Below are 24,448 nucleotides of genomic sequence, written 5' to 3' on the forward strand. Positions count from 1 at the left end.
CCGCGAGCACACGACGCGCCGGGCAGCCGGGACCGAGGTAGGGAGCGGGCTGGGAACCGAGAGGGAGTGCAGCACGGGGCGCGGCGTACTCACAGATCCAGGAGCCGACTGACCCGCCCTGGGCTCCACATCGCAGCAGCCCTGGGAAGCCTCTTCCACTGTCCAGGACAAGAAGCAGATCGCGGGGGACCATTAACCAACTCTCGGCCGCGCGCCTCGCGTAAATCTTGGTGACGTCAAGGGGGAGAGGGGACGTGATCGTGCTAGAGGCTACGGAGGAAGAGAGCGCCCTTGGGGCGGAGCCACAGCGGGCTGCGCGGAAGGGGCTAGGTGTGGTAAAATGCAGAGACTCCCTGGGCGCAGAGAGTGAGGGGGAGTACCGGTCCCTCCTGGCGCGCGTCTCCGCACTGCGCCTGCGCAGCCCCTCGGGAGTCCAAGCCCGCCCCTGCGGCCCTTGCGCTGATTGCTCCCCGGCCGGATTGAGGCGACTGTGCTGGGCAGTTAGGGACTCTGCGTAAGTTTCCGGGCTTTCATTTCCCCCCCCCCCCAATAATCCTGTGTAATCAGTTATTCAGCCTTATTTTATAGATGAGAACACTCCATGATAACGTACTCTCAGTAAGAATTTAATTGTGGGCAAGGAGGCGCCCTCCAATCCTGAGTGGAAGGAAGAGCATCTTCCCCAGAGGGAGTGTGGGTCTCTCTCCAGTACTTGATACTTTTTAATACTTTTTCATTCTCCTTGTAGATTAACTTGCTTGTGTGTGTGTGTATACATTTTTTTTTCCTTCAGTACTGAGGATGGACCCCAGTGCCCCGCACACGCTGAGCAAGCGTTCTATCCCTCAGCTACATTCCTCCTATCCCTTTGGGAAAAAATACGTTTTTAAAGTTCTGAGACAGAGTCTCCCTAAATCGCCCAGGGTTGTTGTCAGGGGTTGTGACTCTCCTGGGTTCCTATTATTCCAAACAAAGAATTGAGCAGGACCTGCAGAAGAAATGAAAGCATAGCTTTAGTCGCAAAAATGGAAGATCAGTACACTCGTGTGGAGAGCTCAAGCCTGGAGAAGCTAGGTGTCAGTCTATAAGGGTGTTTTTGTTGTTATTTTGGTTTTGTGTTTTTTTTTTCCCCAAATAATCAGCTTTACTCACTAGTCCCATTAAAAATTTTTTTTTTGGAGTTTCTTTGTTCAATTTTTTTTAGGGGGGGATACCAGGGATCGAACTCTGGACCTTGCACTTGCGAGGCAGGTGGTGGAACCACTGAGCTAAATCCCCAGTCCCCTCAATTTTTTTTCTTTTATAACTACATATTTGTACGTAATAAGCCCATTCCTTATGGTCCCCAATCATGGCTTAGTCGTAGAGGTGGGTGCTATTTGTGGTTTCTAGGGATCTTATCTTTGTCCCCTGTAGAACCCTATAGTGTGCCCAGTCTTATCTTTTCTTTATTTTTTGGTACAGGGGATTGAACTCATAGTCTTATCTTTATTGGCTGGTGTTTGGCTGGTAGAACAAGGTAATCTCTGGTTTCTTGAGAACTGGCTTTATTTTTTCCCTCTACCCTTCAGATTCCTTCCTTCCAGGAATTTTTTTGTTTTTGTTTTTTGAGACAGGGTCTGGCTGTGTAGTTTAGGCTGTCCTTGAACTCAAGGCAATCCTCCTGCCTCAGTTTCCTGAGTTCTGGGATTACAGGTATGTTGGAATTTCTTCTCTCTACTTATTGCTCAGGCTGACCTGGAAGTTGATCTTTCTACCTCAGCTTCCTGAGTAGCTGGGATCATAGGCGAGCCTTGAAGATTTGATGATTACATGTCAAACTCCCTTTTGTAAGATCTTCTCTGTTGGGAGCCATTCTACATAACTTTTGGGAAAAATCATTTCATAATTAAAGTATGATTAGGCCTAGTCTTCTTGCCTACAGGCTGGCTATGACATACTGAAACGTAACTCCATTTTTGCCTCTAGTTTCCTCTGCCATGCCACCCTGTCTTGGAGCCAGCCAACTGTGGACTGAAATATTTACAAACTGTAAACCAAATAATCCTTTCCTTCTTTAACTTTGGGTGTCGGATATTTTGTCTCAGCAATGAGAAAAAGTGACTAAGACACAGTGGATAGTACCAAGTCCTATATATATGTTTTCCTCCCTATGCATAACACCCTATGATAAAATTTAGATGAGTGTGGTAGTGAGCACTTATAATCCAGAGGCATTCAGGAGGCCTAGGCAGGAGGATTGCTGTGAATTCAAGGCCAGCCTGGAATAGACATTTTTATTAGCAGTTCAAGAAAATCAGGCTTTCAAAAGTTAGGTGTCATCAAATTGAATAATAGGAATTTAAAGTTGAGATGAGGCAGTTAATTATTTATTTGGATATGAACAAGATGTTCGTTTCTTTTGATAAAGAAACAGGATATTCCTGTTTTTGTGGTTTATCTCTGGAGGCAAAGCTTTTAGGATTTCCTGCCAATCACAGCTTATCTTGGAATGCAAGGTTATTAGGAATGGAAGTACTTTTTAGAATATGGCAAGTGATTTGTGATCATGGCTAGGTGCCTAAGCAACTTGACCTTTTTCCTTTTTCCCCTCTTTGTTGAACTTATTTCACTAGTTTCTTCTAGCTCTGACCCTCCTCCATTTCCTACAGTTGATACCATATAGAGAAAATTTGGTTATAGTTTGTTTTGGGTAGATTATATAAGAATAATAAGCAAATTGCTTTTCTTAAATAATGACCATTAATGTATAGTGTAATATATGATATATATATATATAGACAGAAAAATATTAACTAAATGTAAATATATCTAAAATGATTAAGTGTATGTCTTACATACATTTGTATGCATTCACATAAATAGGATCAAGATGAGCCAGATGAGTCCCAGCTGATATGGAAAAATATAACTCCCAACCTGTTAGATGTCAAATGTGCTGAGTTTGTGGTCTCACAATATTGAAGAAGGAAAATGAGCACCAAAGGAGAAGTTAGGAGAGTTTTATTGGAGATAAGGAGAGAAGAACAGCTCCTGGATTTCCAGGGGGGGTTCCTGAGTGGGTGGCCACTGTGGCTCTTTGTCAGGGGTAATTTATTCAGCAAAGTCACAATGTGGGTACAGTATGGGTCAGACTACAATCAACCTTATAGGATTACAAGTATAGCTGCTTTACCTAATATTGGTCCAATAGGGAAATGAGTCACATAGCAAGGGCGTATGGAAAGAACAAAGGCATTTGGGGAAGGGAGGGGAGTTTGGATCCAGATATTCTGGTCACCCACCTATGCGGCTGATGCCTATCTGGGCCCACTGGACCAGGTAGTGCTAATTATAGTATAATCTCAAGCTGCTGTTTATCTCTAGAGAGGCTCTCAGGCCTGGCTCTCTTCAGATTTACCTCTAGCCACAATTCTGTTATCTCTTTTTTTTTTTTGTATCCACTTCCTCGAGGGCCCAATCCCTCTCTGACTGCACATTAATTTTGAACTTAGCTGTCTGTAGTAATACTTTGTTATCATGCCACATGTAAGTTATCACCAAGTGGGCACATCCTTAACTCATTCCTGTGAGAAAAGACAGGCTATTTTTTGTTTGTTTGTTTATTTTTATATCTCATATTGATGTAGTATTCAGGGCGTAGCAAAGCTGGCTGGGGAAATAAAGGGACCTATTAATTACAAGATCCCAGGGCAGTGCCAAACAATTCTCAGGACCCCATATGTGGAACTTCTTGAGAGCTCCCACGAGATGTGAATGGCATAAAAGAGATGAGACTCCACAGGGAGTCTGCTATTGTGACTCCTCATGGTAGCCTACCCTGCATCTGATGTAGAATGTCCTTTTATTTTTGCTTTTATCCTTTGTTTGGCCCAAGTTCACTCTACAGAGCTAGTTTTTTCCTCACCCATTCACCCTGCACTTTTTATTTTATTTTATTTTTTGGTACCGGGGATCGAACTTGGGACCTTGTGCTTGCCAGGCAGGTGGCAGAACCACTGAGCTAAATCCCTGGCCCCTACTCCGCACTTTTTAAATAAACTTTTGACACTGTTTTTGGTTTGAATTGTCTAATTCTTTGAGGTAAGAAGGACCTGAAATACATTTAATTGGTGAACCATTTCTAAAGGAACTATCCAATATGATGTCAGATTCCAAATTAGAAACAATAGTTCCCATACTTATGGATTCTTAGGCATTGTTTAAAATCTTCCATTGGCTAGAAATGCTTAGTTTAATGTATTTCTAGGCTGTAGGCTTGATACCATGTATGACTCAGAATCCAACAGGAAGCAGATGGGTGATCACAAAGCAGATAAGCAAGGAGATATTTATAAAGGGGCTGTTTAAGTACAGAAAGGGGTACAGAAGGGGCTGAGATGTAGCTCAGTGGTAAAGTGCTTGCCTCTGACATATGAGGCCCGGGATTCAATCCCCAGGACCGGGGGGCGGGGCGGGGGGTGAGGAATGGGCAGAGGTAGTTCAATACACTAACGCTAGGAAAAGCAGGAAGCCCTTACCTCTTCTGGTCCTGAGAGGGAGCTATGGTTTTAATATGAAGTGTCCCCCCAAAGGCTTCTGTATGGAAGGTGCTAACCTCATCAATGGATTAATCCATTATTTTAATTTTATAATAGTGAGAGTTACTTTTAGTTTTTCATCAAGATGGTGAGAGTTTAAATCATTGTCTTTTCTGGCTAGATTCACTTGTTAATTCTATTTTGAACATATGATTCATAGCTCATAAAATAATTGGTCTTTTGCAATGGAAAAATACCTATTATTTCTGTCAGATAGACTCTAAAATTCCATTAATTACATTCATTCAAACAAATATTCAATTTCTACTTTGTGTCCAGCAGGATTTAGCAGTAAACAAGTACTGTATATCCACCTAGATCTTACATTCCAACAAGAGAGACAGAAAAAATAAAAACCAATAGTATGTGGAAATAGGACTGGCCAGAAAAAAGAGAGAGAGCACTTTACTGGGTGGTCAGGAAAGACATCTCTGAGGCTATGACATTTTTCCTCAGATCAGAAGGATAATAAGGAGACAGCCATGCAAAAATCTGGAGTCAGAAAAGAAAGACCCAGAAACAAAAAATGTGCTTTGTAGCAGAGTGTGGTACATACACCTATAATAAGAGCACTCTAAGGTTGAGGCAGGAGGATTTCAAGTTCCAGGCCAGGCTGGGCTACATAGCAAGTTCAAGGCCAGTCTTGACTACAGAACAAGACCCAGTCTCAAGAAACAAACGAACAACCAGAAATGTTATTTGAAGAACAGGGGAGGTCAGTGAAGCTGAATGGAGTAGGGAGTAGGAAGAGAAAAGATTGGATAAGACATGTGCCAAGTCAGGTAAAACCTCGATGACCAAGGTCTGAATCTGAATGTTTTTCAAATGAAATGGAACACTGAAGGCTTGAAGGGGACTGATACTAGTTGGGCTGCAATGTGAAGGATGGAAGAGACTTATCTGGAGTGAATCACAGCAGGCATGGTGGCCCCCAGGATCCTCACAAGGTTGAAGGCCTGCAGGGACAGAAAGGACAGCAATGTGGAAGAAAGTAGCATGGGCATGTGTGCGTTCTGTACCACAGCTCTGTGCCTTCAATCCTTGGTGCTGTCACGGCAGTGATCACACATGGAGTCTTAGCATTGTGGGCTCCCAGAGCTCTGAACCATGAGGCTGGCCTCTGACTTTGTATCTGGACCTTTATTTTTTCCTAAAGTGAATCACGTGACTCCTACTAATTCAGTTTTTTTTTTTACTTGTAAAATGGGAATAATGATACAGAACCTTATTCAAAACCCACGAGGACAGATACATCTCAGAGTTCAAAATCTTAGAAAGGCAGCACACCCAGCAGCTGTTATGCAATACAGGGTCTAAGTCCTAACCAAGCACACTGATTTCTGCATGCAAAGGTGGCAGGCTTCAGGTGACCTAAGACATCCTGGGATCAGGTGACCTGACATCCACACCCTTATGTGGTCATCTCTCCTCAAGTGGGAGCAGAACTGGTGGCTTGCGTCTAAATCAGAGAACAGAGTAAGGTGATGGGACACATGTGATGCTGTTATATGACTGTAGTACTGCTCATTGAAAACATCCTAAATTCCATAATGTCTTAGTTACTTTCTCATTTCTTGGACAGAATACCTGACACAAGTTAAAAAGCTTCACCCATGACTGCATGAGGCTTTGGGGGACATCTAGACACAAGAGGGTATATACATATGTGATGAAAGCGAAGGAAGAGAATGGCTGTCACACACACATGTACACAAGCACTCACAAAAAACCATCTCTTCTGAAAGACAGCAGTGAGCAGAAAGCACCATAAGAGGTAGAGGAAGAGCCTCTTTTCTATGAAGCACTAAAGTTTTAAATTTTGATGAAATACAACTTACCTTTTTCCCTTTGTTGCATGTGTTTCTGGTGTCATATTGAAGAAGTCTTTGCTAAATTCACAAGCACAAATATCCACTCCTGTGTTTTCTTAGAGCTTTGCATTTAGATCTTTGACCCATTTTGGGTTAATGTTAGTATATGATGTGAGGTAGAGGATCCAACATTCTTTTGCATATTGTGTCACATTTCTGTATCTGTGTACACATACACATGGATATTTGGTCTATAATAACAGTATTTTATATCATATTCTGTATATGTATTTTATAGATTTAAAAGTATAAATAAGGACAGTTACTTTGGGTACTGTGTGCAGTACTTTCTCTATGGAGAAGGTGGAGTGAAACAACAAATCAAGAAGGTCAACTGGGACATTCCATGGGTTTGGAGCTAAAGCAAAAGGGTGGATGGTGAGGCCATCAACAAGATGGTGAGAATGCAAAAGGAACAAAGTTTTAGGGGAAGGTATCTTTAGGATAAATTTGAGACATTTTTTCATTATCCAAGTGGAAAAGTTGAAAGACAGTTGGTATCTGAGTCCAGAGTTCAGGGAAGAAAATGAGGATATAGGCATACATTTGAGAATTTACAGCAGATAGTTACCATAAAGCCATGAGACTGGTTGAGATTGTGTAGGGAAGGATTATAGATTTAAAAAGAAAAAAGCAGGACACCACATAGATGCATACCTGTAATCCTAGCACTTTGGAGGCTGAGGCAGGAGGGTGGAAAGTTCAAGTCCAGCCTAGACAATTTAGTAATTTAGAGACCTTTTCTAAAAATGAGTAAAAAAAGTAGAAAGCTTGCATGTAGATCCGTGCAAAGGCCCTAGGTCCAATTCCCAGTACTACCAAGTAGTGGGGTGCACTTGACTACTGTACAGCATCTCAGTATTTAGAATAGAGATTGAGAAAGATTGATTATATGGAGATTGAGAAGGAGAAGCCAGAAATGTAGGGGAATGGCTTGTGGTTTTAGGAAAGCTTAGAGAAGAATGTGTTTCAAAGGAATAAAGCCAGGTGTGGTGACACGTGTGTAATCTCAGCACCCTGGAAGGCCACGGCAAGAGGATCCCAAGTATGAACTCAGCGTAGACAGCTTAGCAACTTAGTGAGACCCTGTCTCAAAAAATTTTAGAAAAGAACTAGAGACATAGCTCAGTGCAAAGGCCCTGGGTTTAATCCTTAGTATTGTAATAAATACTCAAATACCATTAAGAGAATAATATGGGAAATTAATCATTAGAATTGGCAAGATGGTTGGCAACTTTAATAGAAATGTTTTGTGGAAGAAGCAGGTTTTTAAAAGCCGATTGAATTAAATCAGTGTCTGTACACAGCACATTGTAGGGTTGAACATTCAGTGGCCATTACCTATTCACTTTCCTTTTCAGTTTCCTCAAAAAAGATCAGGAGGCGTGTAATGAGCCATTCACTTGTCTTCGTGAATAAAGTAGTTTGTGTCCTGGCATTAAAGTGCACTTTTCTTTGTCCAGTGTGGTTAGCTGGGGAATCATGTTGAATCCTGCACACATCTTCCAGTAGTTCCTCTTCCACTGTAAATGCTGTTAACATTACACAATGTCAAACAAGTCACCTGTAATTTTGCCAGAGGCTTGTCTTGCTTTGTCTCTAAGCATGTATCTAGAAACTTCACAGCAGTTTTTCACATAACTTTTGACAACAGTGAGGATTACATATTTTCACAAATAAGGTGTGTGACACTGAAGAAATATCTATAATTAAGGGTTTTTAAAAATGACTTTACAGAAGAATTAATTTTGTAGTACACTGTTTGGTTCTAGCAATGAAAAATTCAATTAGCTTACCAGTGTTTTTCTAGAAATTAAAAATGAAAGCCTCATTAACTTCATGCAAAAACTTGACAAAGTTTCTTAGAAGATAACTGTGAAAAAGAATAGTGGGATTGCTACTTTGTAGATAGCCACTGTCACACTTCTACTCATATATTTTTCACTTGTTTCTATAAAATTATCACATTTACCTATTATTAACAGAGCTCTTGTTCACTTTTAGATTTATGTCATTCTGAATTTTAGTGTTAACCTTACTATTTCTATCATATTTAGGTTTAGTGAAACACTTTCAAAGCCCTTGTTAATACTTTTAAGACACTGGAGATAGAGGGTACATAAAGGTAGCCACAGGAAAAAAAAGTAGACATTGTGACTATGTCAGACCCAGATGAATTGTACCTGGTAACTGAACATTAGAGGAGACCCACGACCAAGCTCAGATGTTCAAGTTCATGTGAGGTCTTAAAAAAATGCAACAGGAACCAGGGATGTAGCTCAGCAGTACAGTACCTGGCTGGCAAGCATGAGGCCCTGAGTTCAATTCCTGTTACCAACAAAAATAAAAAAAATAAAAAAAATCCAAAACAGGATTTAAGATTTGAACATGATCACATAAGATAAGCATTTTTCAAGGGGCAATCACCCAAAAGGAATGAGCAGAATAGAGATAAATCCTTGAATTAAAGAATAAATAGAAGGGTTGAGTACAGGAGAACTTTAGGATGCAGATGTTAGAAATATATGATTACATTCAGGGTTTGGGTCAAGGATAGTGTTGAGCAGCCCAATATATTTTTTGATTGCATGGAGCCTGAATTTCTTATCTCAAAGGTGTTGTAGTTACTTTTTCTCATTGCTGAGACAAAATATCCAACACCCAAAATTAAAGAAAGAAAGGTTTATTTGGCTCACAGTTTGTAGAGGTTTTAAGTCCATAATCAGCTGGCTCCAAGGCAGGGTGGCATGACAGAGGGGCATTGCAAAGGAGAAATAGTTCATGGCAGGAAGAAGGCAACAGCAGCTTCTTTCTATTCCTCTTATATTTTATCTAGGCTACCCACCTTGGGGTGGGTGCCAAATCAATCAGTGAACTTATTTAGTAATCACATGCCCTCAATTCCAACATCACCCTTTCTAGATCCAGCCACATCTGAAAAACCCCACCTATGTTTACGTGAGGCTTTGAAGGAACATCTAGATACAAGCCATAATGGGCTGGGCAAGGAATAGACACATTGCATTTGCAGAAAAGTCTACATCTGTGACAGCAGAGAGAAGAGGGACGTCACATTGAAAACACCCCTGTCTCCACTAACAGGGAAATAACCATCCAACTGCTGTTGGAATCAAGGGTGATGACCACTCTGACTACTTCTGGATGAAAGGAGGTGATATTGGGGGCAGTAGATGATGTCATTTGGGAGTTTGATCATATGGGCCATGGTAGAGGGATAGAGATGGCTGGCTACATCTGGAGAACCATCTGCATGATCGCTTGGAGTTTGGTAGTTTTTAGGTGAGAACAAACAAACCAAGAGATAAAAGCATGTGAACTAGAATGAGCACTAGAATGGAAAGACAGTTGTAATGAGTTGGCTCCCAGACCTGTCTCCTAGTGTGGCTGGAAACTGCCAGCAGGGGTCAGTGATTGGAGCACCTTTTTTATGTGTAGTCTATATTATTATTACTTTTTAATCTTTGGATATACTTTCCTGCTGGGTGTTCAAGACTAAGTTAAAGTGAGACCTATACTAATCAAAATTAACCTCTTGCCAAATATCAAGGTCAGTTAAGGATCTCCAAGGATTACTTGTGGGACCATGTGTAAAGCCTCTTAGCTTCTCTGTCAGTGTCAGCCACCAGGATGGGTCACTGTCTTGCTTGACCATGTGGCCTCCCATAGAAGAGGAGGAGACTTCCTCTCTCTGGTGACCTTTCTTTTTAGCACACTGTTCAGTGCTTGATTTCTGTCCTATGGAATCTGACAACCTCCCTGTTCAGGAGATTGAGTGACTCACCAAAGTAACAGAATCTTACAGAAAATAGTCTCCTTCTGTCCTGGGTCCTTATTGACCTTGGAGGGACATGGCAAAAATACTGGATATTCTCTTTATTTAATTTAATTAATTTATTTATTTATTGGTACTGGGAATCGAACTCAGGTCCTTGCACTTGCACAACAGGGTGCAAAACCACTGAGCTAAATCCCTAGCCCTGGATGTTCTCTTTAATCCAGTTATCTTTTTATCTCTGGTCTCTAAACTTTAGTTTTTGAACACTAGGATCAGCCACCAGTATTGCAATGGGAGTAGTACTGTTTTTTGGGGTTTTTTTGATACCAGGCATTGAACTTGGGACCTTGTGCTTGTGAGGCAGGTGGTGGAACCACAGAGCTAAATCCCCAGCCCCAGGGAGCAGTACATTTGATTTTATGATCCTATCTAGATATCAAACACTTTGAAATAGATAACATAATCAGGGAACTGTTATTTCTTACCAATCATGGTTGTCTTAGTGAATCTGCAGAACGTCAACAGATAGCAATTATAAAGTTTTACAGAGAAAATGTGAGATGGAGGGCAGCATAACATTTTAGCATAACAATTGTGACATTATTATATTAGAACCATTATGTTTGGTTATATCTTTGAGACACATTTAAATGTTTATCTTAGTAATCAATAACCTTTTAGTCATAGTTATCTGTATCCAATAACAAGATATTAAATCACATAAAGAAACTTTTAGTCAATTTTGTCATCCTTCAATAGAATGTCATTCATGAAGAATACACCTGTCCATAGATGTGCCACATAGCTTAGTTATGTCCAACCTTTAATTTTTAGAGCACCATTGCCTGGACTGCATTGTGTCTAAACATTTCTTAATAAGAAAACCTCATTGTTTTACTCATAGAGAACTTAACCTTTGGATGACAGCCAATGTAAATGTATTGCAATAATATATTTAGCAAGATTTGTTGGGATGTGTCCCCCATAAGGCTTGAACAAGGAAACCACTAGGAGTCCTGTCAGTGGACAAAACTCAGTAATTGACTTCAGGCAGTTGCTCTTTATTTTTTTATCCACCAAGGGGAGTCCGGTCCAGCAGTCCCTTCCAAGTCTAAGGAATCTCCACTTAGTTACCTCAACCGTTTCCCCAGATGATTTTAGATCACAGTAGCCAACACAGTATTCTTTTTTTCTTTTTTTTTTTTTGTACCAGGGATCAAACTTGGGTCCTTCAGCTTGCAAAGCAGGCAACAGAACCACTGAGCTAAATCCCTGGTCCTCAGCACAGTATTCTTATTGACAAAGGCTTCCAAATTATCACATAAGAGCCCTTCATTGATCAGAAATGGCATGCCAACAAGTTACTACATGTAGACAACAATAGGCATTGTATTTATAAAACCCATTTTTTGTATCACTTTAATTGACAGATGTGGGAAGTAAGTCTCCAGACTCAATCATCAATGCCAAAAAGAATGCACTCAAACATGAGGCAAGAGGTCTTGACCATGCTGTGTTTTCACTCCTGCAGGAGGGTGCAAGCATGAAGTAGCAGGCACACAGAACAAGATATTTGCCCCTTTTATCCCTAATGAAGGAGAAGAAGCTTTTCCCCATTGGTTGGGTTGAAGGTTCACAATCTATCCCAATTGGCTAGTTTAAGTGGTGAGAGGCGAGGATCTGAGGAGTTGTTGAGGGGAAGGAGGAATGGGAGGGAAGAGGGTGTGGGGAACAGAAAGTTTTTGGATATTGATAAGCTATCGTTAGTCTGCAGCTATGTTTCCAGAATTTATTTTTATTTTGTTTTGTTTTCAGAATTTTGTTTTCAGGCATTGTAAGGGGTGAAGAACAGCAGTCTAGGTGGACTGCAGTCTAAGACAGAGGTGCTCCAGTTTATACCCTTTGATAGAAAGGACAGGACTGCAGTTTTTCCACAACAGATAACCTGAGTGGAAACATGTCATTGAGTTTAAAGACATCTCTTTTATTTAAATTGGCTGACTGATAAGCTATATAGACCACAAGCATTTGAGACAATGTCCCAAGTGTCTGTAGAAGCCATATTAAGCTACATACCTAAATGCTTTAATAAATTTGGCTGTCCTGAAAACCTATACAAACTGGGTTCCATAGAAATCTCAAAAAATCCAACCAACCAAACAAACAAAAAAACACCCCAAAGACAGAAAAAGAAATTATTGTGCTAAAAAATATGTTATTTAAACAAAGTAGCTGTAGGTGTTGTAACTGTTACTAGCACAGATTGTTCAGACCAGCATACAAGACAATTGCATTCACTCAGAGTGCATTCTCAGATATATTGGCCATAGTGCCCTTTAGTTGTTGCAAGAAGGCGAAGGAGTGTTTCTTTTCTTTCTAACAAACCCGCCCTAATTTTGCATATATACCAGGCTTAACTCTTGTGTTTTCAATCTCTCTTTTATTAATAGAAGTACACAGGGGCCTGTTTTTTTCAGGAGGCATTTCATAGACCCATGGAGGTTTGGAGGAGGAACAATCATCCACTATAGGGGCACACATTTTGCCAGTTCTAAGCATGGCCCCTAAAAGTCCTTTTCCTCTCTTCCTGAGCAAGAGTTTCACTAAGGAGAAATCTCACATCATCCCAGGTTAACTTGAATAGAGAAGTTGCCCTTTCCAAATTTCTTATATATTCATCTGGGCTATCTGTGAAACTTTTCTGGTCTCATTTGATTTTTCTCCCCATCAAATTGGTTTCTCCCCATCAAATTGTTCTAAGGGGCAGTAATCTAGTGGGAGGGGCTGTGAGGCTCACCTCAGAGTAAGAAGCCAGGCCCTGTTCCCTCTTCCCAAGGGGGAACTCTCTTGACTTCATTAGTTGCTGTCCTTATATGAATCCCAGTTTCCCAGCAGTCAAGAGAGAAGGTCAAGGAAACACTGAGAAACCCACTCTGGATAGTCCTAAAGGGAGAAGAAAAGTTAGACATAGGGCACTGCATTTCACTTTCCCTCTCCCTTATGATGGTGACTCTGGACTTGAGAAAGGTCCTTGTTATGATGTTGGTCAGCCTCCTTGAAGAAACCATCTGTGACTTTCCCATTTAATGGGCCTCTGGTCTTAACTCCTTTTCCTAAAAGAAAAGATTAGTAATAAATATTTATATGTATTGTACATTATCTAATAATCCTTACTATCATCTTAGAAAGTCTTATGAAATAAAAAACATGAACTACCTATTGGTATAGTTCCTGTTGATGGTGTCTGAATGATTTATTGAATAATGAATACCTTAAACTTCATCTCCATTTGTCACTCGCCCATCTCAGAAACTAACAAAACAACCTTGATTAAACCCCACTGGTTACTAGTTTAGTAACTAGTTCAAACAGGACTAGCAGGAAAGCTAACCCCTAAGGCTTATGACATAAGCACTTATGCATCCTTAAGTATTATCTGGGCCAAGATAAGTTTACACAGATACTACTACCTAGCCTTGGAAATATCAGAAAAATCAGGGGAAAAAGAAATCAGCACCCATAACACAATGCATGGCACAGCCAGCCACCTGTGGAAAAATCTTTATTTTTTGGCTCGTTTCACTTTTCCTTGATCATCCACTTTCTCAATGGCTGCCTGGATGGCCTCTTGGTACCCCAGAAACTGGTGAGGCCCAACAGCATGCATATTCTCATACAGCTCCAGGAGACTGGGGACTCCAGTAGGAAAAGTAATGTTGATGATGTCTTCATCTGAGATACCTTCCAGATGTTTCAGGAGAGCTCTAGTGCTATTTCCATGAGCAGATATCAGAATGGTTTTGCCTTTCAGTACATCAGGAGCAATCTTTTCATTCCAGTAAGGAAGAAGTCTCTCCAGAACATCCTTTAAGCTTGCAGTTTGCGGCACCTGATCCAAGGGAACATCTCACACTTTATACTTCCGGTTGTTGTAGATTTCATGACAGTAGGGATGTGACTCCTTGATGGGAGGTGGGGTCACATTGTAACTTCTTCTCCACCCCTCACTTGTTCTTCACCATTATCCAAAGCCATTTTCTCCCTGTTGAGCCCAATCAAGGCCCCATAGTGACACTCATTTAGATGCTAGGAGCTTTCCACTGGGACCCATTCCTGCCCCATCTCTTTCAGGATCAACCAGGCTGTGAGGATGGACTGATTAAGGATGGATGTGAACATAAGATCAAACTCAAAGTTTAGTGCTTTGAGTTGCTTCCCACAATTCTGGGCTTCCTCTAATCCTTCACTGTTAAGTTTCTGATCCACCCAGCTACAAAATCAGTTCTTATTCCAAGCACCCTCTCCATGTCTCAGTATAATAAGTTTGTACTTGGACATACTGATGGCTGAGCTTCACTGTGACTTTCAAATGGGATGATGTTCAAGGTCAGCAATACATCTGCAAAGAGGCCACCAGCAGCCTCTGCTGCTCCTCAGGGTCACAGGGCAGACTGTGCCTCCTGGAATTCATTGCTGGTGCTGGCATCAATGCTCTTTTCTAGCCCTGGAGCCCAGTACATGTCTTTCTTATCTGCTCCCCCTTGGCAGACCCTACCCAGAACTGTTGTATACTCTTCCTTATCTAGCCCACCTTCTGGAATGTAATGTATGCCCACTCTTAAGTATGTGCCTTTCTCATCTGGTCCTCCTTGGCAGACCCTACCCAGAACTGATGCTTACTCCAAATATGTGTCTTCATTATCTAGCCAACCTTACCCTAAAATTAATGTTTCTTACCCTGAGTTTGACCTTGCTTTAGACCAATCAGTAATAATGATGTTATTTATGTAACCAATCAACTGCCTGTTCCATTTCTGTACTAGTTCCTGCTTGGAAATCCTATATAAACTCTAGACAGACAGAAAGACAGTGCCTGGTTTTCTGAGGAATTATTCCAACTGTGAGACCAAAAGTGAACCTAAGTAATGCCATCTTGGCCTGTGAGTGAACTCCCCTCATACCCCCTCTCCTTGCAGAGTGCTGGAATTCTCCTAAAGTTGTATTTTTGTAACCACCCTTCTAACTGCTCGCTCTGCTTCTGTAGATATGCTTTTTTTTTTTGGTACCGGGGATCAAACTCGGGTCCTTGTCCTTGCAAGGCAGGCAGTGGAACCACTGAACTAAATCCCTGGCCTCTGTAGATATGCTTTATTGCTCCCTGGGAACAGATGGTGCCTGGTGCCTTCCTGTAACCACCAAACCCTGTAGCCACAGGATGTCCTATCTTGACAAGATAGGAGGGTTGAAAAGAAGCTGGGTTGTGAAAGATATTTTGCAGCTGGTTGAAGAACATGTTGACCTCTGCCTGAGCTTCTTTGTTTGAGTTACCTATAAAAGCTGTGCTGTCCCCTGCTTCTGGGCTTCACTCCTTTCAGAGGGTGGAGTCCACATGCATGAATAAACTCCTTTCAGTTTTAACTTTGTCTTTGTCCCAGTGTTTGGTGATTTTCTTGCTCGCCTGGTATAACATTTTGGAGGCCCCAGTGAGATGACCATCACTCGGTGACTTTTGTCTGGTGGACGGCCCCTGTCTCAGGCCACCGTGGCCCAAGATAGGCCCGGGGAGGCCACCCTGACCATTTGATCAGGACCCTGGGAGCTTGGGCCCTGAGCGGAGGATTCAGGTTGTTCCAGCCATCCTGAAGGGAGTTTATCTGGAAAACCTCTGGAGGCCAGGTAAAAATCTCATGATTCTCAGTCAGTGGATCCTACAGAGGGTGAAAGGGAAGTCAGATGCAGCACTAATTCCCATGCCTGGGACTTTGCCGTGATGGTGGGAAGTCCCCTGGTCAATTTATCCTTTTGGTAAAGAAGACTATAATCTGTCTAAATATCTGTGTATCTGTTGTTTGTTGTCTGTCAGCTTGCTCTGTGTGCCTTTTGCTTTCAGTTTTGTTCTACAGTGAGCCATGGGAGCCAGACAATCTACCCCCTCCACCCCCCTTAAATGTGTTTTACAATATTTTTCTCAAATTTATACTCCACAGAAAGCAGATGAATTCGGCATCAAGTTCTCAAAAGGAAAACTCCAGACCCTGTGTCAATTAGAGTGGCAATTGTTAGGGGTGGGATGGCCAAGTGTGGGAACTTTTAGCATTCAAACTACCCAACAGGTTTCGAATCGGGTCACAGGAAAAGGAGGGCCCCATCACCGAGATCAATTCCCTTATATTGATGTTTGGATGGACCTAGTAGAAGACCTCTTTTCTTACCTGTCTGAGAGTTGCCCAGTCATCTAGGTTTAGTGAAAATAAGGTCCGTTGTCATTTCCTCCGATGGAAGAGTTCCCAAGAGATGGTGGATGTGTTTGTTACTAAGCCTCTTTTGAAATGTAAGGTTTTCCAGGCTCCATGGGATGAGGACGACTTCCGTCCTCGTCCACCCCTATATCGGGCCCAGGATGAAGAACCTGAAGAAGACCCTGACTCCCCTTCTGATTCCACCCCCACTAATCCCTCTGCCCCAACTGCACCATCTGACCCCCTGTCTCCCCCTCATACCTGATTGGGACAAGCTTATGAGTCACAAGGGACAACTAGTCAGGTAACGTCCACAGTCCTTGCTTTAAAACAGGCTGAGCCAGGTGGTGGATTCGTGTACATTCCCTTTACTACTAGTGACCTTTATAATTGGAAAAATCAAGTTCCCCCTTTTTCAGAGAAACCCCAGGCCTTGATTCACCTCCTAGAATCTGTTTTCCATACTCATCAGCCTACCTGGGATGACTGCTAGCAGTTGCTCCACACCCTCTTCACTTACAGAGGAACGGGACCAAATTTTTCAAGAGGCCATTAAGGCAGCCCTGGGACCAAACCCAGACCTCAGTCCTGGCACTCTGGCTTATCTGTAGTGAGCAGAGGCCGAGGTGCCAACCTGCCAACCAGACTGGGACCCCAATGCTGATGCAGGTAGGAGAGACCTGGCCAGTTACCACCAGCACCTTTTACAGGAACTCCACCAAGCGGCTAGGAAGCCGACTAATTTGACCAAGTTGAGTGAGGTAAAACAGGATAAGACAGAGTCCCCCGAGGCTTTCCTGGAGCACCTTCTAGAGGCGTATCAGGTCTATACACCTATTAATCCTGATGCTCCAGAAAACGCAGCCATGATAAATCTGGCTTCTGTGTCTCAGTCAGCCCCAGATATTAGAAAGAAACTTCAGAGATTGGAAGGATTTGAGGGAAAGAACAGGTCCGAGCTCCTGAGTATAGCACAAAAGATTTTTGACAATCAGGACTCCCCAGAAGAGGCAGTTGCCAAGTGGCTAGGAAAAGTTACTATTGCTGCTCTCAAAAATTATGAGACAAGTAAACAGACTGGGAGACCTAAGCCAGAGAAACCCCTGTGGGCTAAGCTCAGAAGGGACCAATGTGCCTATTGCAAATAGACTGGACATTGGAAAAATGAGTGTCCCCTCAAGAAGGAAAAAGAGGGACAGAAGCAGAAAAAGACAAAGGAAGTTCTGACCTATGAAGATATGGAATAGGAAAATCAGGGCTCATTCAAACTGAGCCCCCATGAGCCCATGGTGAAATTAAAAATTGGGGGCACACCAGCCAACTTCCTGGTAGATACCAGGGTGACCCATTTGGTACTGACTAAACCTTTGGGAAAATTGACAACACGAGAGACTTTGGTACGGGGGCTACTGGCAAGGGCGCTCAGGGTTATAAGTGGACAACTGCATGAATGGTAGACTTGGGTCACAGGCAAGTAACCCATTCCTTTCTGGTGATTCCGGAGTGTCCATACCCCTTGCTAGGTAGGGACCTGTTGAGAAAATTGGGAGCCACAATTACCTTTACAGAAGAAAAGGCAAATTTAAAACTAGGCATCCCTCAGGGGACTATCAAGATTATGGTGACTTGTCCATTGACTTCTGAATACCTGTTACTTGCAGAGCCAAAGGATGAATCCCCCAATAATATTGAAATTTTACAAAAAGAATTTCCACTTGTATGGGCTGAAACTAACCCCCCTGGACTGGCAAGCCACCAAATTCCAATAGTGGTCAGTTTAAAATCTAATACCCACTCTCCCTACAAAGAATGGCTGCTATCAAGAAATCAACCAATAATAAATGCTGGTGGGGGTGTGGAGAGAAAGGAACCATTCTCCATTGTTGGTGGGAGTGTAGACTGGTTCAATCACTGTGGAAATCCGTATAGAGATACCTCAAAGAACTAGGGCTAGAGGTCCCATTTGACCCAGCTATTCCCCTACTGAATATCTTCCCCAAAGAATTAAAAGAATCATACCACAGCGATATATGTGCACCTATGTTTATAGCAGCACAATTTGTAATAGCTAAGGTTTGGAAACAGTCCAAGTGCCCATCAACTGGAAACTGGATAAAGAATATGTGTTTTTTTTAATAAAATGGAGTACTACTCAGCCATAAAGAATGAGAAACTAGAGTCATTTATAGCTAAATGGATGCATATTGAGACCATACTCTTAAGTGAAATAAATAGGACACACGTGTAAATACCAAATAGTTTCTCTAGTGTGAGAAACTGAAATTGTAAATAAGGATGAAAATGATTAAAATGAATAATTGATAATTTGAAATAGGAAAAGGTCCAAAGGGGTAGGGGTGGCAGGAGGGGAAGGGGAAAGGGAATAAAGGAAAGGAAAAATTATGAGAAAGAAAGAAAGAAAAAGGAAACAAAGTCTATGTAAATAGGGAAGGGTGGTGGGGGTGAAGGGCACATAGGTAATGGGGAAAAAAATAAGAACTAAGATACATCATGTTCAGGTACAAACACCCAATGATAAATGTAAATGTATTGTATAAAATCTAATGCCCAGCCAGTTTCTGTCTGACAGTATCCCATCAAGAAGGAGGCAAAAGAAAAGATTCAAATGCACATCAATAGACTCCTAGATGCTGGAATCTTAAAGCTGTGCCAATCACCTTGGAACACTCCACTCTTGCCTGTCCAAAAGCCTGGTACTTCTGACTACAGGCCTGTCCAAGACCTCTGAGAGGTAAACAAAAGAACTGGGACTGTACACCCCACTGTGCCAAATCCCTATACCCTGCTAAGCCTCCTGCCCCCACAACAACAAGTCTATACTGTGCTGGACTTCAAAGATGACTTCAGTCTGCCATTGGCTGAGATGAGTCAGCCCCTTTTTGCTTTTGAATGGGTGGACCCTAAAGGAGGGTACTCGGGAAAACTGACCTGGACAAGACTGCCACAAGGGTTCAAAAATGCTCCCACTCTGTTTGATGAGGCTCTAAATAGGGATTTGGCTCCGTTCAGAGCATCTCATCCTGAGGTGACCCTTCTCCAGTATGTAGATGACCTCCTAGTAGCGGCTGATGATCAGGACACCTGTATGGCAGCTACTAAAGACTTGTTGAGACTGTTACAGAAACTGGGATATCGAGTGTCAGCCCAAAAGTTCCAGATCTGTGCTTCCCAGGTCACTTATCTTGGGTATGAAATTGACGGGGACACTCAACAATTGTCCCAGAGATGGAAAAAAGCTATATTACAGATCCCAACACCCACCACAAAAACACAGGTGCGTGAGTTCCTGGGAACTGCTGGCTACTGCCAACTCTGGATTGTAGGGTTTGTGGAGATCACAAAGCCTTTATATGCAGCCACAGCCAGAGGGAACACAACCTTAGTATGGACAGAGAATGAACAGAGGGTGTTTGAGACCTTAAAACAAGCCCTTGTTCAGGCACCAGCTTTGGCTCTCCCAGATATCGGAAAGCCTTTCCAATTGTTCGTGGCTGAAAAAGACAGAGTGGCAAAAGGGGTCCTCAAACTTTAGGACCCTGGAAAAGACCCGTGGCTTATTTGTCTAAAAGACTTGATCCTGTGGCTGCTGGCTGGCCACCCTGTCTCAGAGCCATCGTGGAGACAGCCCTCCTCATAAAGGAGGCAGACAAACTAAGCTTGGGATAGGGGCTCATGATCAGCAAGCCACATACAGTCTCCTCCATGCTACGAGGAGGCTCTGAGTGTTCGATATCAAATGCTAGACTGACTCAATATCAGGCACTCCTGATTGACCACCCCCAGATCAAGTTCACAGAAGCCACTACCCTAAACTCTGCAACCCTGCTGCCAGCCTCAGACACGACAACTCTGCTACATGACTACCAGGAGACCCTCCAGGATATAACTGTGACCAGGCCCGATTTGCAGGATATGCCCCTGGAGGACCCTGAGGAGACATTCTTCATGGGTGGGAACAGCTTCATCGAACAAGGAGTCAGGTATGTGGGGGCAGCGGTGGTAGATGGCCAGGGAGTAACGAGATGGGCCACTGCCCTAGGCCTTGGAACTTCCACCCAATGAGCAGAGCTGATAGCCCTCACTCAAGCCTTAAACCTGGGTGAGGGAAAGGTTGTTAATATCTACATGGACAGTCGGTATGCCTTTGCAACTGTACATGTTCATGGAGAGATATATAAACAATAGGGTCTGCTCACATCAGGAGGAAAGGACATCAAAAATAAACATGAGATCCTAGCTTTACTAGAAGCCGTATGGAAGCCTAAATCAGTGGCTATAATACATTGCAAGGGACATCAGAGGCCTGACACACCAGAGGCTATAGGAAATCAAAAGGCTGATCTAGCTGCTAAACTGGCTGCTGAAAACCAGTGGGGATGGCCCCTACCCTGCTCCTTAAAGGTTTTTCCTAGCTGCTGACTAAGCGACTAAGCCACATTACTCATCAGAGGAAGAGGAACAAAATGCCCAGGTGGGAGCTATAAAAGATAAAAATGGATGGTGGCGTCATCCCGACAGCCAAGTTTGCTTGCCTCAGGCCCTTGGCCAAAAGCTAATTCAACAAATACACCAGTTTACTCACCTTGGAGAAAGGAAACTCAGACAACTAGTGAGCTCCAGGTTTTTGACTCCGAGACCTGCTGTCATGGTCCAAGATATCTGTTCTAGGTGCCAGACATGTGCCCAGATAAATGCCAAGTCAACATCCACAGGTGAGGGAGCCCGATGCCGAGGTGAGCATCCCGGGGAATTTGGGGAATTGGATTTTACTGAAGTCAAGCCCAGCCACGGATATAGGTACCTGTTGGTTTGGGTAGATACTTACTCTGGATGGGTAGAAGCCTTCCCTACTAATGTAGAGATAGCTACAATAGTCAGCAAAAAGTTGTTACAGGAGCTCATCCCCCGATTTGGCCTCCCCCATACTCTGGGGTCTGACAATGGCTCGCCCTTTATGGCTAAGGTATCCCAATTGGTGACCAAGGCCCTTAACATTGATTGGAAACTTCATTGTGCCTATCAGGCACAAAGTTCAGGGCAAGTGGAAAGGATGAATCAAACATTAAAGGAAACATTAACTGTTTTGGAGACTGGAGGAAGCTGGCCAGACCTTCTCCTGCTGGCCCTCTTGTGAACTAGATGCACTCCTTATATAGAAAAGTTAACTCCTTATGAAATCATGTTTGGGAGACCATCTCCCTTACTACCCAGGGTAAATTTGGAAAATGTATCAGAATGTGAAAATCATACTTTGTTAAATTCTTTAAAAGCCCTCCAGGTAATCCAACAGGAACTGCGAAATTGAGTTCAGGAGGCTAGGCCGGCCCCTCAACCTGATGTCACCCACCATAAATTTCAGTCTGGAGATCTGGTGCTGGTAAAGAGACATTCGTCTAAGGTTCTGAAGCCACATTGGGAGGGACCTTTCCAGGTGATCTTGATGATGCCATCCACCGTAAAGGTCATGGGAAAAACACTGTGGATACATCACTGCCACATCAAAGCGGCTCCTGAGGACACCCCGGAGGACAAATGGAGGGTCATCAGCCAACCAGGTGACAAAAAGTTAAGACCGGGACGAGTTGGAAATACATCACCTTCTTGTTAATGCTGGAATGTGTGAGAAGGCAACGGCTGGGATGACTGCCCCAGTGGGAGGAATGACAGCTCTGGGAAACTGACACGGGACACATACATAGACAGGTAAAGTTTGGGCCAGACCAAAGTGATCTAAAGTTTAAAAATGTGTCTCTTTGCCAACTGTTCTGTCCCCACTGGAAACCCACAAGTGCAACCTACAGAAATGTAATGTGGTCCGTGATAAATACTCTGGGTAATCTGGCTGCCTCAGCTGATAGCCTGTCATTTTATTGTTGCAGTTCAGCTGGCCCTTCAAAGTGTCAGGGAAGGCCCCCTTACTGTGCTGAGTGGGGTTATGAGTCAGTTTTGGCTTAGAAAAATGATGGTAAATGGATAGACATAAATGCAAATCCTATAAAATATATTCATGATTCCTTTTGGACTCTCCCTCTCTATTCTAATAAAATGTTCTTAGATTCAAATAAAAATTTTATAAGGTCCAAGAGGTAAAAAGGGAAACTGATGGATTACTTTTGTTGGGAATAATAATGTTTACTATATTGACCCATAATTCAACTTTTATTATGATCATTATTTTTAAGTCACTATTTTCTGAAACATTGGCAATATTACCCCCAAAACAATTGGACCTTACTGGTAATGTTTGGATTCAGCTGGCACAATCACTTAATTTGTCTGAGTTCTGTTTAAATGTAGATATAAATTTACATTATGTATTAGGGAGTTGTCTCATCCTGGTGTGCACTCCCTTGAGTCTGATACAACCTTATACTCTGTTTAAAGACATCCCAGGAAAAAATCTTACATATGAAGATAGTTACAATTGGGGGAACCCCCTCTTATTCTAAACCAAAAAATGCTATTAAGTTATACACACCTCAGATGATTACGTTAAACAATATACAATGTGCTGTATTTAAAAATTGTACTACAAAATGTCTAAGATTAAAAAGGTCAGAAAAAATGACCTGTTATGAGGAACAAAAAATCATATATAGTGATGGTCATGTGCCTTTACCATCAGGATGGTTTTATACATGTGAAGGAGTAATGTTTAATTATATCCCTGCCTACTTGTCTGAGACTCGGTGCTGCCTAATTCACTTGGCCATAATATTGCCAGATCAAACTGATTTGATAGTGCCCAAAAGAATTAAACATTGGTCACCCTATATTGAACCAGGATGTGATGATGATGTAGGTCTCTTGACAGATCCTCAAGTGATACCTATGATAGTATCTGTGCTTGCTCAGCCTGCCACAGGAATTCATGCAGAAAAGGTGGTACAAAAATTGTCGTGCAAGGTGGTCAAAGGTCTAAATGCTACCTCATCTGCCTTGGCATTAATTAATCAGGAGTTACAAGAAGACCAACAGGCTATGCTAGACAACAGGGCAGCAATAGATTACTTGCTCTTGTTCCATCATCTAGGATGTGAAAAAATAAAAAATATGTGCTGTTTTAATATGACTGACAATAGCCCAGGGATTCAGGAAAAAATAAAACAATCAGAAGAATTGACAGAGAAAATACATAATGAAAAATTAGGATGGGATTTGTTTCAATGGTTAATTCAATGGTTGCCTAATATGCAATGGTTAAAACAGCTTTTTCTTGTAGTCATAATTGTAATCATATGTTTGTTGTTATCATGTTGTGGCATACAATGCCTACCTTACTGTATGTACTCTCAGCGGTTCATAGATTATTAAATTTGACGATTATGGTGCTGAATCAAATGTATAAACCCTTGCCTGAAAAAATATGACAGACATAAATCAAAGGTTTGAGTTTGTACAAAAACCAGTGGGGAATGTGAGACCAAAAGTGAACCTAAGTAATGCCATCTTGGCCTATGAGTGAACTCCCCTCATACCCCTCCCCTTACAGAATGCTGGAATTCTCCTAAAGATGTATTTTTGTAACTGCCCTTCTAATCGCTGGCTCTGCTTCTGTAGATATGCTTTATCATTCTCTGGGAACAGATGGTGCCTGGTGCCTCCCTGTAACCACTGAACCCTGTAGCCACAGAATGTCCTATCTTGACAAGATAGGAGGGTTGAAAAGAAGCTGGGTTGTGAAAGATATTTTGCAGCCGGTTGAAGAACATGTTGACCTCTGCCTGAACTTCTTTGAGTTACCTATAAAAGCTGTGCTGTCCCCTGCTTCTGGGCTTTACTCCTTTTAGAGGGTGGAGTCCACGAATGTGAATAAACTCCTTTCAGTTTTAACTTTGTCTTTGTCCTAGTGTTTGGTGATTTTTCTCACTTGCCTGGCATAACACCAACCAGGCCTGTCAAGGTGAATAAATTTTGCTTTCTGCCTCCAAGTCCTGGGTG

General features: G+C 42.4%; 1 protein-coding gene, 1 long non-coding RNA gene and 1 pseudogene across 11 annotated transcripts in view; 1 reads left to right on the top strand and 2 right to left on the bottom strand.

The window, feature by feature from the left end:
- Amn1 (antagonist of mitotic exit network 1 homolog) overlaps positions 1-406 on the bottom strand; it is a 66,735-nt gene extending 66,329 nt beyond the window's left edge. For 3 of the 10 annotated variants that reach the window (XM_021236564.1, XM_087200032.1, XM_004855038.2), the window contains exon 1: positions 94-309. In XM_021236564.1, the coding sequence (XP_021092223.1) occupies positions 94-131 (38 nt within the window). In that variant the 5' untranslated portion in view covers positions 132-309. Of the gene's footprint in view, positions 1-93 lie in introns of all 10 variants that reach the window. The other 7 variants (XM_004855036.3, XM_004855041.3, XM_004855039.3 and 4 more) reach the window with 7 other exon arrangements.
- A 25-nt stretch (positions 407-431) lies between these two features.
- LOC110344008 (uncharacterized) lies at positions 432-24,345 on the top strand. The gene is made up of 2 exons (XR_015446942.1): positions 432-514; positions 19,077-24,345. It is a non-coding gene; the product is annotated as an uncharacterized LOC110344008 (long non-coding RNA).
- Positions 13,229-14,676, bottom strand: LOC101718480 (bisphosphoglycerate mutase pseudogene; annotated as a pseudogene).
- Positions 24,346-24,448: the final 103 nt, after the last annotated feature.

This window comes from Heterocephalus glaber, unplaced genomic scaffold, assembly GCF_053883595.1.
Source record: "Heterocephalus glaber isolate CG9 unplaced genomic scaffold, H.glaber_assembly_v1.0 deba00001733, whole genome shotgun sequence".
NCBI classification, from domain to species: Eukaryota; Metazoa; Chordata; class Mammalia; order Rodentia; family Bathyergidae; genus Heterocephalus; species Heterocephalus glaber.